This window comes from Calonectris borealis, chromosome 6, assembly GCF_964195595.1.
Source record: "Calonectris borealis chromosome 6, bCalBor7.hap1.2, whole genome shotgun sequence".
In the NCBI taxonomy this organism is placed as follows: Eukaryota; Metazoa; Chordata; class Aves; order Procellariiformes; family Procellariidae; genus Calonectris; species Calonectris borealis.
In genome coordinates, this window is record NC_134317.1 from 11,707,626 (window position 1) to 11,722,772 (window position 15,147).

General features: G+C 46.9%; 1 protein-coding gene across 1 annotated transcript in view; it reads right to left on the minus strand.

Annotated features, from left to right (window-relative positions):
- Positions 1–1,878: 1,878 nt before the first annotated feature.
- Positions 1,879–15,147, minus strand: part of KALRN (kalirin RhoGEF kinase) — a 524,417-nt gene continuing 511,148 nt past the window's right edge. Inside the window, exons 53-61 of the mRNA XM_075152844.1 lie at positions 14,786–14,813; positions 14,151–14,322; positions 11,880–12,001; positions 10,230–10,361; positions 8,333–8,497; positions 7,362–7,440; positions 5,981–6,181; positions 4,924–5,062; positions 1,879–2,639 (exon numbers count right to left, since the gene is read on the minus strand). Coding sequence (XP_075008945.1) covers positions 2,094–2,639; positions 4,924–5,062; positions 5,981–6,181; positions 7,362–7,440; positions 8,333–8,497; positions 10,230–10,361; positions 11,880–12,001; positions 14,151–14,322; positions 14,786–14,813 — 1,584 coding nt within the window. The 3' untranslated portion in view covers positions 1,879–2,093. The remainder of the gene's footprint in view (positions 2,640–4,923; positions 5,063–5,980; positions 6,182–7,361; positions 7,441–8,332; positions 8,498–10,229; positions 10,362–11,879; positions 12,002–14,150; positions 14,323–14,785; positions 14,814–15,147) is intronic.

Below are 15,147 nucleotides of genomic sequence, written 5' to 3' on the forward strand. Positions count from 1 at the left end.
TGTGAACACCGTCTCTTTCAAGCCTTTCCACAGCTTCCCCCTGTATTAGATCTCTCTCCCTCAGCCACACAGCCTCGTACACCGCTTCTGACTCTGCTCAGGCACCCAGGCTCACCCTTCTGACTGTGGCTCCCCAACCTGTTCTTGTATTGCATGCACGCGGTGCTGAACATCATTGGTTTTTTTGCTGTGCCTCCTTTCTTCTCCGCTAGCAAAACACAGACCACTCCGGCGTACTGATAGAGCAAGCACAAAGAGGAGGGCCAGGTCTCCTACCTGCCGTGAAACTGAGCTTGGAGGTGGATGAAAAAAAGGGCTAGCAGAGCCCTGAGAATTTAGCAGTACTTGCAGAGTATCTCCACCATGTGCTGGCAGAGACGGCTTTTGCTCCTGCAGATATATTGCAGGCTCTCAGTGCAGTTACTTGGATGGTAAATTAAATTTGACTCTTGCCCTTACAAGAGAGTCTATACTGAGCACACATGGTCAGATCAAGCCCTTTTCCTTAGGAAAACCTTTGGTAACAACTGATATTTCCCATTACAGGCACAGCAATGGCACTCAGCACCGAGACAAAGTCCTCGCATGCCAGGAGAAAAAAAAAATCTCTTTGATCGTCACCCTACAAGGCTGTAGAGTTTTATGGTGTGGCAGCAGGATGGGGAAGCACCAGTCGGGGAGGTGTCTCCCCTCCCAGTCCCACTGCTAGAGAGTAAGATTTGGCCAGCTTACGAACTGCTGATTTGTCACTGCAGACTCCCTGTGTTGGTTATACTTAAGGCTGGCTCCGTCACTGTAACATCAATATGATGATGTTGCAACTTGGCTTGCAAGAGAGATGTTTTAATTGTGAATATTTTTTATTTTATTACAAATTAGGCTTTGGACATAAAAATATCCTCACGAATGCTTTGGTGATGAGGTGCTAACGGTGGCTGAGAGATATTTACAAGTTTGGAAATGAAACAAATGACATACTTTAAACACTGAAAACGATTTTCAAGCTGTAAGCACGAGGATGAACTCACCACTCCTACTGCACTCTGAAAGGCTTAGATGGACTTTGGGCCAAGCAATTCTGAAGCTAGAAATGGAACAGGATCCTTTATATATATATATATTTTTATATATGATACAATATATGTATACTGAAAACCTGTGATAGAAAAAATTGTCTTCATCATCATCATCTAGTTTACAGATACTGCAAAAATTGGACACAGCCTTTTCTCAATGCACAGGTTTTGCAAAAGATTTCTGTACAGTGTGTATAAAATGCTTTTAAAAAACCCATCATAGTCCCATTGTGCTTAGTCAAAACCAGCTGTATGCTCCAATGAATTCATTGCCTTAATCGTAGCTCCGAACGGTACTGCATGTTGACTTGACACAGCAGAAAGCCCAAGGGTTAACAGGGGATTTTGGTCTGAGCACTACCACGCAATGAGAGTGTATTTAAGCCAGGCCACCACGGAAGCTGATCCAGCAGTGACTAGGGCCTGATCTTGCATGTTCTACGCAGGCAAAGTCCCCACTGAAATCATGGCAGACCCGGGCATACGGGGCGTGCAAAATCCGTCTGTTCACCTGGAGCAGGCTTGCAATGATTTCAGCAAACACTGACTTCAGTCCAGTTCTGCAGTGCATGCTAAGGTCAGCCTAGCCTCACTCCCCCCCACTGTCCTACTCCTAATCTCTCGTACATTTTGAAATCAGTTCAGCAAGATCAAGAGGATTTCCTATAAGGCTGCCTCACAAAGATTAAGGCAACTGCAATTTTGGCTCTCGTTCCCAGTTGGTGTTTGCTTCCCGCAGCCCTTTTTTGGCGGTGGGTATGACAATACCACGTGTCCCAAGGGGAGCCTGCCAAGGGGAGGGAGTGGGCACCTGCCGCCATTACCCCCTTTGCTTTGGTCCTGAGGAACTGGGCAGGTACTGCCACCTCCGCAATGATTTGTACCCTGCAGCTGGGGAAGCCACGTGAGATGCAAACGCCGAATACGGGACTATGTACAGACAGATCTGCTTTGCGCCTGCTCGCTCCCGGCGCCTCGCCTCAGGACCAGCAGTGTGGGGCCCCAGGGGTGGAGGCATTACGTGCCTGGGTTCAGCCTGCTCATCAGGAAACTCTTGACGCTGGGGACCGGGTGCACGTCGTACTGGTGCCTGCGGCGCTCGATGAAGGAAGCCAAGCGAGAGGTATCCAGTGGGATCTTGGAATAGCTGCCATTGTGCGGTTGCAGCCATGGATGCTGTAAACAAGTGGCTGCCGTTGGCCTTCTCCTGAAGTCTTCCTGGAGGATAACGTTGATGAAGTCCCTGGCAGCATGACTCACATCGGAGAAGTACTCGGGCGGGAAGCTGAAATCTACTCTGCAGACATTGATACAAGTCTCCTCTTTGCTTTCATCCAGGAACGGAGAGACACCACTTAACATGACATAGGTGAGGACCCCAATGCTCCAGATATCTGTGCTCAGGGAGACAGGAAGGCCTTGGATAACTTCAGGAGCTGCGAACTCCGGGTTTCCGAGGAGGTGGTGGACGTGGTAATGACCTGTGATCTGAACTGCATCCTCCAAATCAATGATCTTGACACGAGGTACCGGGATTCTTAAATCAATGAGCAGATTTTCTGGCTGTTGAAAAGATAATAACAAAAACTTAATTATATTATGTTTTTGCAAATAAAATGTGTATATTTCATTTAGGTTTAATAGCCAATCAAAACTCTCATTTAATCAGATGTGCAAGGTACAGATCAGGAGGGTGAATGACAAGGAACTGCTCAGCTGCTGTTTACAGTGCTGTAAATTCAGGTCAATGCTGAACTTGCAATGACAACATCCTCTTTTGCACTAGGGCAACACACTGGGATTTTGCACTTTGTCCCAAATACTCACAGTTTATTTTCCCAAACTAATCTCTACAGATTAAGAGCACTGACAGATTTTTAAATTTTGATAAGATTTGTGTATCTCTGATCAGTTTATTTAGATTCCATTTGTTTACATGACAGCTGGCTACATAAATGTGCGTAACTTGTAGCAGAAATGCTCTTCATGAAGTAAATGTTCAACTTTGCTCCCACTACCACATATCCTGGGAGGGATTCTGGTGTGCGCCACTACTGTTGCAGTCAGTTGACATGGATGGAGTTGCCAGTGTTCCCTTATAAACACCAGCACACAGTCACGCCTTCCAAGCCCGAGTGCAATTATATTTCATCCCAGTTGGTTGTCCCTCTGTTTTACCAACTCTTTCATTCTCTCAGTTGGAGATGCTGAGCATTGCCTATACACTCCGCTCTGGGGACTTAACATGGATTTTGCTTCCTTTGTTGGCTCTGAAATGATTTCTGAATTTACTTCTTGCACCCTCTCTAGACTCAATTCTCTGTTCTATAGCCCCTCACCCTCATGGATATTTTACTGCTGCCTCACGGCTATATATATAAAGCAAAGTTCACTACACTGCTGTTCAAATCTCTCTGCTTGCTCTTGTGCAGTCTGCATCGACAAAATCAACATGTTCTTGAGCAGGATCCTGGGACAAGACAGTCCGTGGCTAGGTCTGCTGTCACTAACAACGCATCTCCTGCTTCCCACTTAACAACAGAAGGTGCTTTATTTAGCAACCCTCATTTAGGAGAACTGTAAATAGGTCACAGAAAATTGGCTTCCCACCTTGTTTCTGGGAAGTATCTTATGATCAAATAGAGAATTCAGTGCAGTTTCTTACCTCCAAGCGATACCTACTTTTTGACAGGTCCTATAAATACAGCAGAAAATACAAACAATCTTACTGAAAGAAACCAGGATGATTTAGCCTTTTGGGACTAATGCTCACATAAGATACTGTACAAAAGGAATCTTTTTTTTTGTAGTGCTAGTAGGCAGCAGAAGAATGAAAGCATCACTTCATCTGACATGCCTGGGGGTTGGAGAGTTGAGAAGAGACCTTGGAGCTGGATTGTCCACTATACAAGAAAGTTAAATTAATCTCTCATTCTCCATTTTTAATTGTCAGTTAAGTCTGCAAAAAAATTACAGATTATCTGATATCCCTGGCAACCAGAATCAATGTCGCAGATCACTAAACTCAAAACACTTGATCATAACTTCAATCGCTAATCCTCTGTCATCCAAGATAATTGGGATGTTGGTGAGGACAGCAGTACAATGCCAAATCCAGGACAGCACAGTGCCTCCTGCCATGTGCGCTAACAAAAGGAGGTACGAGCTGTGCTAATTTAACTGAGTGTGACATTAGAGAATGCCTGAATTTCTTCTCCACAATGCAGCTTGTTCTTCCTCTGAACCTCTCCCCGGGTGTATTTCCCACCCAGTTCCCCTCTCAGGCTCTGCAGGACAATGCAGCATGCTTTCCTTTGCCGCTGCCAGCCCTCCCCACCTCCTGCTCCCCTGCACCCTCCCCTCCCCTTGCTTTGGGCTCTCCAGGGCACTGCTGCAGATGTGAGGGAGACACGCGCTCCTTCTGGCCTTCCCTGAGCGGCCTGGGCACAAGCCAGCTCTGCTGAGGAAGCTTGGTCGCTACGTTGGCACAGGTGTGAGCCCAAACCATACTCTGGATTTATCTAACTCCCCTTCGCTCAGGTGCTAGTGTCATCTCACTCTTGTCTCAGACATCCTCCTTCTCCTTCATTAAATCCCTCTTCCAAAAAGCCCTTGAGAACAAACCAGTGAACCAAAGAAATAGGTGCATCTCTTGCCTGAAGGAAGACAAAGAGCTTGTGCTGCAGGTCAGTAACTCCTTTCTCTGGTCAATAGGTCTGAAAGATAGTGCTTGTCCATTTAGTGATTGTCTCTTTGGGGTACAGACTGCACCTCCTCCCTGTCTGTGCAGCTGGGAACTCTCTGTACCAGGGCACTGAATAATAGCGTCATTCTCTTTTCTTCTTACCTTTATGTCTAAGTGAGCCACTCTGCAATTGTGAAGATACTGCAAGGCTTCCATTGTGTCTCTTATATAGAAAGCGACTTTTTCCTCCATAAGTTCATCATGGTTCATTAGATAATCTAAGAGACGACCGTCATCCATCCTACAAACAAAGCAAACCCCGCACATGAAAGATCACATGGTATCTCTAGGAACAGTTAATATTTGAAAACAAAATTGCAATGGAAACTTCGTGACCTAAAAATGGAGGAAACTAAAATGCAAGATCTGATGAGTATTTAATGATATCTCAAGATACTGCAGGTCATGGAAATGGTAGAATGGTTAATCCTCAATTGTTATCTCCTTGAAAAATTCAGCAACAGTCTTAAAGTAAACTCATTTGCTTAAGGATGGATTCAATAGACGGAGGCAACTCCTTTGAAAACAGGAGCTTTTTAATTATTTGGATTCATCTATTTATTTATAGAGCTGGTTGCATAATGCAGAAAAAAAATCACTGACATTTTCTGCTGGTAATATGTTCTGTGGGAAAACCAACCCAATAAAAGTTTTCCACCTAGTTTTATTTATCTGTATAAACAAGCAAATAGCGCAAATGTACTTTGTTGGATATACAGTAACAAAGAAGCATTTTGGATTTTGGTTGCTATTTCTCCTTACAGGGGCAAGCATAGTTGCTACACAGCTCTTTTCACCAAGAAGTATTAGAACAATGTAGGCTTTAATCTAGCTGAAACACATTTACTCAAATACAAAAAGTGGACAAAACTGCCCAGATAAACCTGATGCTATTCAATGGGACAAACTAACTGCTGATACAATTACCCAAGCTTCACCAGAGTAGAAAGCAGTTTTATTTGTCCCTCTGAATCTTATTTACTGTAAAGAAAAGGCAGTGGAAGCTCTGCAGAAAATGGCTATTTCATCTGACGTCACAATCAATAAAAAACAGATGACAAAAACTTTGCCCTGCTAAAGTCAGGGTGAATTTTATCCTTGGCTTTAGTAGGGCTGTGATTCCTACCCAGACACTTGAATTCAAGCTCCATGTACTTACAGTTCCAAAACTAAGATGTAAGAAGTAGGAGACTCGTAGGTATCGTGGATAGTGATGTACTGAGGATGCTGTAAGTGCTGTAACAAAGCTGCTTCGTGTGCTGCCTGCTCTTTCTTTTTCATTTTTTTACTAATGAATTTTACAGCAACGTCTTTCCGGGTGGCTTTGTGAACACATTTCTTTACTATGGAGAATCGACCCCTGAAATAAAAAAAAAAAACAGAATAATGTAGGGGCCTCATGAATAAATCACATCTAGTTTTCAGTGCAATAACAGACTGATTTTCAAAGTGTTATTTGATTCAGCACATTAATATTTCACAAGGAATCAGATTTAACTAGTTGTTCCAACAAAGAGCCTCTGTCTCTTACCCAGGGTGTAGCGATTCTTTGGGCATTAGCAAACACTGAGAGAAAACGGTGTCGCTCTGCTTTGTGCAGCCATACTGATGGCCTCTAACAATCTCCCCTGGGTTCAATTTGCTGCCACTTTTACTGGTTCTATCTCTTTTTAGCTGTGGGTCTCCCTTCTCCAGGTGCTTTAATAAAAAGCCCAAACTTTCTCAGACAACTAAAAGAAAAGCCTTGTTAAATAATCACTAATCTATCATTTTGTCTCACTGTTTCAGGCACACAGTAAGAAATTAAGAAAAAAAGCTGGCAGGGAAGCATTTAGGAAACTCATACAGACTAGTGGCTGGTACCATTCCTGAAAGTAAAACTACTAAGTGAAACTGTGTGCTGAACTTGGCCTCTAATACATCACACTTCTTTCTACAGAACCAGAGAGACTCCTGTCCTTTTAGCCCCAGAATTACTCGCCTCTGATCTCTGAGCTGAAGAACTAACTGCATTAACTTGAATTGCTTGCATGCCCCTTATCTGTTGTCTGCGCAGAGCATCGAGGGCTGACAACGTATGCAGCTCCTATTTAGGCTCCTGTTCAGCTGACCGTCCCAATCAGCAAAGCGCTTCGGCATGTGATTTGAATCAGCCATATGCCTCATGTGCTTCAGCAAACTCAGTCTTTGAGGTTAAGCTTATCCAGAACCAGCAAATTGTCATGACTTCAAAAGCTCACATCAAATCAGAGATGTCAGAGGAGATACCAACGAGAGCTAGCAGTGGCTCTCAGAGATTTGCCTGCCTAATTGTTCACAAGTTTGCCAGGTTGCAATCCTCAAATCACAACTGATCTTGAAAAACAGGATTTAGTCCATATTTTAGCCAGTCCACATTTTAATCAGTACTTAACGTGCTTTTGCAAGGAGCAGCCGTTTTCAAGCTAACTACAAAAAGCACCCTAAGCTTTCCTCCAAGGAAAAAGCTTCAAGCCATTGTTTTGGTGTTTTATTGCAGTGATAAGTGGGGTTAATATTACCTCCCAATCTCATGCAGCTCTGCATAAGCAAGGTCAAAGTTTTCCTTCCACGAAATAGTGGCACCATCAGCAGCAGAGTCTTGGGAGAACAAAGGACATTCAAGAAAGCATAAAATTAAAGACAGTTTCCTGTGGACTATAAACAGCATATTTTAAAATTATGGGAGACCATATTACTTAAAACAGCAAATATTACCACTAGGAGTCCAGTTTCATACTGCTCAGGCAGAGCTCCAATATGTCGCACCACTAAAAGCCAGAGCTCCCCAGAGGAAGGCGTGGATAAGGTGGATTCAAATTTGGGGCTGAAAAGGGCCATATGGACAGGCTAAGGGCATGTCTGTGTGTAACTGGGAGGTAGAGCTACACCATGTGAGCTCTCGTTTCATCCAGCACAGGCTATTGAAGCCAGTCACAGACCTAGCTACCCACTGGAGCTGCTAAAACATGGGGAAATGTGGGCTCTGCTCACAGCACTGTCGTGAGTGAGCTGTACCCCAAATTCCCGAGGCACCGCATGCTGGGGGCTCGCCTCCATTGCAGCCTGCCTATGCCGGCTGCGTTGCTCGGGGCGGTACCTTTTGCAAGCTGACTTGCAGACCCCAGCTGGGCTGCCCGGCAGAAGCCCCTGGTGCTACCGCCATTGCGGGAAGGCAGGGGACGCGCTGGGCAGGATGTGGAGCCTGTTGCCCAGAGATGAAGACAAGAAATGGTCTTCGGATAGAAAGCAGGCACCTGCTAGGAAACGGCAATAGCTTCTGTGACAGAGGGAGGCTGTGAGCCCTGCTGGAGGAGCAGACATGAAAAGGCTTTCTAGTGGCAGGAGCTGGCTCTGAGCATCTCCCAGGCTTTCTCTTGTATTCCTACCAGCTCCAGGATCACTGTTTTTATTGGGACGCATCAAAGCACCATACTGACTGCACTGGTGGACACCTGCGCGCATCAGCCCCTCCTCGCCGTGCCCCACTCACCGTACTCCGGGAGCCTTACAAATTCGGATGGGTCACTGGGCAAGCTGATCCCCCAGGGATTGCTGGCGCTCACTCGAAACTGATACTGGCAGCCTGGGGCCAGGTCCTCAATGGCGAGGTACGTGTCCAAAGTTGAGGCTACCGACTGCTGCCAGACTTGCGAGCCTGCGTTTTACAGAGGGAGAGAAGGAGAGCTGAAGGAAACAGTCTCAATGCGTGAACTCAGAGCAGAGGCTTTCTCTGCCCAACTCATGCAGTACCCTGGGAGGTTAAAATCCACAAGGTGTTTAAAAGGCAATGTTACGGCAGACTGAGGTATTTCTGTTAAACCAGAACTGGACCATAGGGAGCTATTTTGTGTTGCAGCCACCTTCCAGTCTGGCTAAATGAGGGAAGAAGGAAATGCCCCTGACTTGACTGATAGCGATGGAAAAACCGCAGCCCAGGGACAAGTTGATCTCTCCAGCAGTCTAGCCGTGGCTGTATACTACAAGTGATGTCTCAGGGCAGCGAGATAAGACAGGAATGGAGAGCTGATTTGATGACAGCTCTGCTGTGAGAGAATCGGTAGCAGAATTACTGCAAAAAAATAGATGGACAAGGGAGTCCCAGGTGAAGATGAGACAGGGCGTCAGTGCAATCAAAGTGCTTTTGCACGTGAAGTCTTTCAGAAGACACGGTGGCTACAGTGAAACCCGGAGCTGCAGGAGGAGAAGCAGCTTTCTGAGGCTTAGTATGGGCTTTTTGCAGATGAGCAGGATTGCAGCAAAGAAATGTGTGACTCTGTCATGTGTTTCTGCTCCTAACAGAAACAAACCCAACCATTGCCTAACCTGTGGCAATACTTTATTCATCTGCACAGGATCACAGAGCAGAAAAGGACCCCTGGGACACTGAGACCTGTCACAGCCTATGATTTCTTTCAGTAATATATAAAATTTTATCTTATTTTACCTTTACACTATTTACCATGACCCATATATTTTGTGTGCACTGTGGGCAAATTCTGATTGCCAGCTCTCACAAGGTCAAGGTTGGTTTTGCAGGGAAGAGTCAGTGATTCCTTTGGAGTGGGAGGAATACTGAAAACTGAAAACACTGCTGCTTTTTTGCTGTTTGTTTTGGGGGCGGTTGTTAATAGAAGAGCTTTTATTCTTTCACAAAAATGCCAGTCACACTGATGGCACAGTGAAGGGTCAAGGCAAAGTATTTGCTAAGAGAAGGTATTAATATGATGGAGTGATTAAGTTTGCACATTTACTAACATGAGGTAGGGTTTTTTGAAGGATGAAGGGGAAAAAACAGAGGCCACATACCTAAGGCAAGATTTACTGCTCAGGGACCCTCACACCTTAGCAGGAAGAATGCAAAAAGGGATGTGAATCTTTTCAAATGCCCTTTTCAAGAGCACATGCCTATTGGGAAAACAGTGCGTTTAATATCTATTTAATTCTTCAGGGGAAGAGAATGGTTGGATTTAAGAACAAACAGATTTCAGAGCTGAATTTGAAAAGTATGCAGGGATCTGCAACTCTATCCAGATCAAAAAAATAATGAGGCTGCTTTGTTTTTGCATTCTTAGGAAACATCCACCAGAAAGGATGGATACCGGGTGGTAGAATGCAAATGATGAAAGGATGCCTTAGTGGTGGATATGTTTTAGCTTAGCACACTTTACTTGCCGTAAGTGACTGGAGGAAACAGAAAGGTCTGTAATATATGAGAAGTTGGATCGGATGATAGAAGGGCTTCTTTTGACCTTAGACTTTGGGATCTGTGAGCAACAGCTAGTGGCACCCCAGTGGTGGCAAGGATGCTTTTGGGATGTGTTGTGCCATAAAGGAGGCTTACTTTGTTCTCATTCTCCTAGCCAGCGAGCACAGCTCAAACCACTTACCTTCTTCTCTGTACTCCACAGTGTAGCCTGAAATGGTGCAATTGCCTGTACTGGATGGGGGTAGCCAGCGTAGGATCACAGAAGTGCAGCTTCTCTCCTGAGCAATGGGGCGATTTGGGGCAGCTGGGACACCTTGGGAAGAGAAAACAAGCACCAAGTCGAGCATCACGTCAACAAGCGCTAGCGCTTTATTCTGAAGATCAGGTGTAACAAGTACCGCAGGTCACTACGAGGCAGCTGCGCCTTGCAGAGGGAGCATTCTGGTTTACACTGGGTTACCAGCACAACCAGAGGAAAGGCAATGTCATGGTCCTGTTCACCTACCTCCATGAGTCTGAGACCTCCATACTAGCAGCTGGAGAGGACCGTGCTGTTTGCAAGCCCTGCTGCCTTGACATGTCTCAGTGCTACAGGGCAGGGGGAATATCTTCTTGCTCACAGCTGGTGCTCAGCTGGACTGCAACGCCCCAGGGAGCTCCCTGCGAGACCATCTGGGAGAATCGCCCCTTGGGTGCAGAGGATCTGTCTGAGCTCAGCTGCTACAAAGGCAGAGGCTCTTTACCTGCCACCTTCTGCTGCTAATTTTTGCTCCAGCTCAAGACCTGATGCAAAGCCCACGGAAATGAGGAAAACGAATATTCTCGTGGACTTCACCAAGCAGTGAGTGAGGTTCTGGAGGTGGGGAGTCACCTTGAAATGTCCAACAACGACACAAGAAAGCCACTCGGAGTGCTTCTGGGTGTATGGTGCTTGGTATGTTTGGCAGCAGATTGACAAATGACCAGTAATTCTTCTGTGTTTTGCTCAGGGCTCCCTTCAGTGCAGGAGTAGTTAGCGCAGCCACCAATTTGTTTGGATAAATTGGGGAAATTATACCTCTAGGGCAGTTTGTGAGACCAAACAAATTGACTTCTAAATGCTTGTGACACTCCTGCGTCTGTAAGTCACCAGTTAGACATTCATCTCTGCGCCATCCCCTTCAACGCAGCAGGCACCCCTCATCTCTCATGCTAACAGATCCCTTCCCAGAGCTGGAGATCATGAGCATCAACTCATCATTTCATATTCATTACAATTAGATGGGTCACTAATTAGAGCGCTGAGAATTCAGGCTCAGAGACGTGTCTCTGAGTTGAGTCCCTGCCGAAGAGTTCACCCAGGCCAAGCCTTACCCTCGCTGCCTCCGTCCCCCACAGAGAAGGAGAGGCTGAAAATCGGTGTCACTGGGTCCCAGGTCCCCCCCACTCCAGGCAGGCTCTAAAGCACAGAGCTCCCTGTGGGCAGCCAGGGCATCATCCCACGGGGCTCGGCAGCCCGAGGGAGCTCAGCTTCCCCCGGCTGACCTTACCGAGCCCCTGGGAAGCAGCGCTGCGAGCAGGATGCAGGAGCTGAACCACTGCCAACGCGTTTTCATTTGCCAGATGTGATGCTTATGATCAGACAATTTAATCAAGCGCAAAGAGTCTGCGATGCCTTCAGCCATCAGTGGGAGTCTTGGCTGAGGAATGGTTGCATGATTTTAACGTCTCAATTCACCTGGCACAGCTCCACGTCCGGCTGCCTTTGCACCGGCTATTCCTGTGTGCTCCCAGCCCCCACCAAGGGACCCCGCAAAGGAAAAATCCTGGGTGTTAAGGTCAGATGCGCTACCTTGAACTTTGATAGTTGCAGAGGTTGATGCGGTTCCGTGTTCATTGGTGGCCACACAGGTGTAAATGCCGCTGTCCTGAGGCATCATGTTGCAGATCTTCAAGGTGAGCTCCCCGGAGTCACTGTGGATGCAGGAAGCCCCAAATATAAAACGCTGCTTCACTTGCTAACGCTTTTTATACCAGTTCCTGTCCTGTCTCATTACAAACACATGTGCACACAAATCCTGTTAACTCATTTGAAGGAACATCCCTCCAGCAACCTGGTACCCAAATACAACCCCTCCATGTGTCAGGATTAGGCTGTTAATGAAACCTTCTAGCTGAGTGGTCCAAATTGCCTGTCAGGCAAATCTACTCGTCTGCTGTGGCCTCGGAGGAGATGGGGAAGGATCACTCAAGGAGCAAGCAAAGTCCAGGAGCTGAACATTTGCTGTGCCTGTCCAGAGCTGGATGCTTAGCCTCCATATATCTGGGAAGATTTCCCCAGGCGCATCTTTCCTATCTCGGGAGATGCTGAGCTGCTGTGCCTCTGCAGTTAAGTTCAACACAAATTGGGCTTCCCGCAGATGCAGAAGGCAGTCACACAGCGCAGGGTGCCTGACATTTCTGGGAAGCTTCAGACCCCTGGAGCATGTGCCGTTGATCTAATGAGGCTGCCAGGCCCCCGGTCAGAAGGCTGGACATCTCACAACAGCTACGGATAAAGAACATCAGCGCCGAGTTCATGAGAAATGCTCAATCTTGGGGCCAATTTGAGCAAATAAACAGCTCTACGAAGTCTAGTGAATATATAGCAGGTCTGTACATAGTCACTTCAGTTTGCACATTGCAGTCTTCAATATGCAATTTAAGGGAGTTGGCCTGAATTAAAGGATTTTGCTTGTGTAACTGCTTTAGCTGTACTGGAGACCCAGCTTAGAGCCAACAATAAATTCCATCGATGGCAAAAGTAGACTAGTTCTTGAATGCATCATCTATCGGAAACTGCAGAAGGACATGGTGGCCGGTGTAACTGCCTGGACGCTGCGGCTTTTGCCGGTCTGACTATGCTGGTTTAAAACAGGATAGAAATATCCCCTTCCCCCGCAATCCGGACACTCGTGCCAGCAAGATTTGTAAGACAGCCACTGATCTGCTGGGCCTCCCCTTGGCAGACAGTGTCTTCACTGAAAAACAAATAGGAGTAACAAGACAATACAAGGGCTGATAGTGCACATGGAGCCAATGCACAGGCGAAAGTCTGTGATGGGAAACAGAACTCTCTACAGAAATATCCCTCCATCCCAACCCCAGCCAGAAGCCTGAAGATAAGGCATTAGCGATCTACTAATGGCTAAAAAGACAATTTTAGGTGCTCTGGGGTGGCCGCACAAGCCAATAGTCTCTGAAGGAAGCTCTTGATCAGATGTAATATTTTTATTGACCATGTAAAATCCCTTCTCTCTTAGTGTTCATTTTCACTCCCTGGATTCATCTCAGCCTGAGCCAGAAGTGCTGAAAAGTTCGCATGAAGGATTGCCTCCCGGAGATTTCCACGGCAGTTTGGCCCAAATCGCTTACGTAAGCTGCAGATGAGCATCCAGCAGCAGGCCGTTACCTCACCTGAATTCAATTCCAGATCTTTTTGGATCTTCCCAGTGTTTGTTGTAAAGATGGTTTTCCTCCCCCCAAGCCGAGCCGGGAACATCATGACAAGCATCTTTCTGTCCAAGCACAGCCAGCTGTAGCCTTCCCAGGCTCTTTTAGGAACAGCTCTTTTAGGAACAGCTGAGGAAGGGCTCAGGAAAACTGCAGGAGTTACCACCTCTGTCCATGAGATGAGAAAACGCCCAGTGATAGGGGTATTGCAAGCCAGCGAGGGCTTGCTCTGCTCGACTCCTGTTCCTACCGAAGGTGAGCACGGCATCAAACTCAAGCAGAGAACATGGAGGCAATATTAGCCGAACTAATACGTTGGAAACATTAATTGCTTCTGGTTTGCAGCTGGCTCAGGAGGTCATGGCCTCCTGGGGCACAGCACAACCAGAGCAAGCTCATGACTGCCAGCAACACACTCTGTGGATATAGTTTCTGTGGGAAACTATAGAGCTCCCCAAGCCCCAAAGTTTGACCCTTTCTAGCTGGCGTGTGGTGCAGCTATGTGCCAATACACCATGCCAGACTTGATTAATTGTGTTTCTAAGGAGCCTTGTAGCCTGGCTGGTGCCATATTTGAGGGCAACCCAACCATCATGACCAGTTATGCTGGGATCCAAAAGCAGGACCTTACCAAGATGACACTGTGTAAGTGGCCGTGCTGTTGTCATTGTCAAGAATGTTTTGATCCGGTCCTTTCCAGGTTATTGTTGGTTTGGGCCGTCCACAGACTTTGCACTGCAGCATCACTGTGTCGCCGAGCAGGCAGGTGATGTCCACTAATGGCACAAGAAACTCTGGAGCCACTGGGAAAAAACATAGGGACACAAACATGACACCTTCTTTTAATCTACAGGCGAGGATGTTCCCCATACAAGTCTAGAGAATACATTATAGGACCAACTATGGGATCTGGGTCCCAAACAGCTGGGGGTCCTGGGATTATGTTACCAAAACTCCCCCTTCACTAAGCGCCAGCTGTTGACAGCTCAGCAAAGGAGGTAGGGGGGACTGTCCGCCCCCCAGTCCTGTGCTCTGGCAGGAGGGCAAGACTTTGTGAAGGCAGGTTTGGGGGGTTCAGCCTCGCCTGCGGCCCTGGGCTGTCTGGGCCGAGCAGCCAGCAGAAGGACCGCGTTCCCTGGGGACTGAGTAGAGAGCTGCCTTTGCTGTAAACGCTGATGCGTGCAGAGCATGCTGTTACACCGGAGTAAATCACAGCTGCTGACTTGCCCCTCCATGCCAGTCAGCGCACAGCTGTCCTCAACTCACCTTCTTGAATGAAATTGGGGTTGATTATCTGAAAAATACAAAGAAATAAAACCATTTATTTTTCTGGACAGTGACAAGAGATGCCTGGTTTCACAAGGTACCGTGGTGAACCTGACCAGAACCGCAGAAGCACTGACCAGTGGCTACAAACAACCTCTAACAACCGGCAGATGCAGCAAGCTCTAGTGACAACTGAACAAGCCCGTGCACAGCTGGGAAGGTAAATGGAAGCTACGGCTTCTTGAACTCTGATAAAGCATCACAGGTAACAGGCAGAACACCAAGGCTCAGGAGGGTGGACATGCTTTCTCTTTGCTTGGGTGATAACGCTCAAGCCATTAACTCTTCTTCCCGGAGGTGGT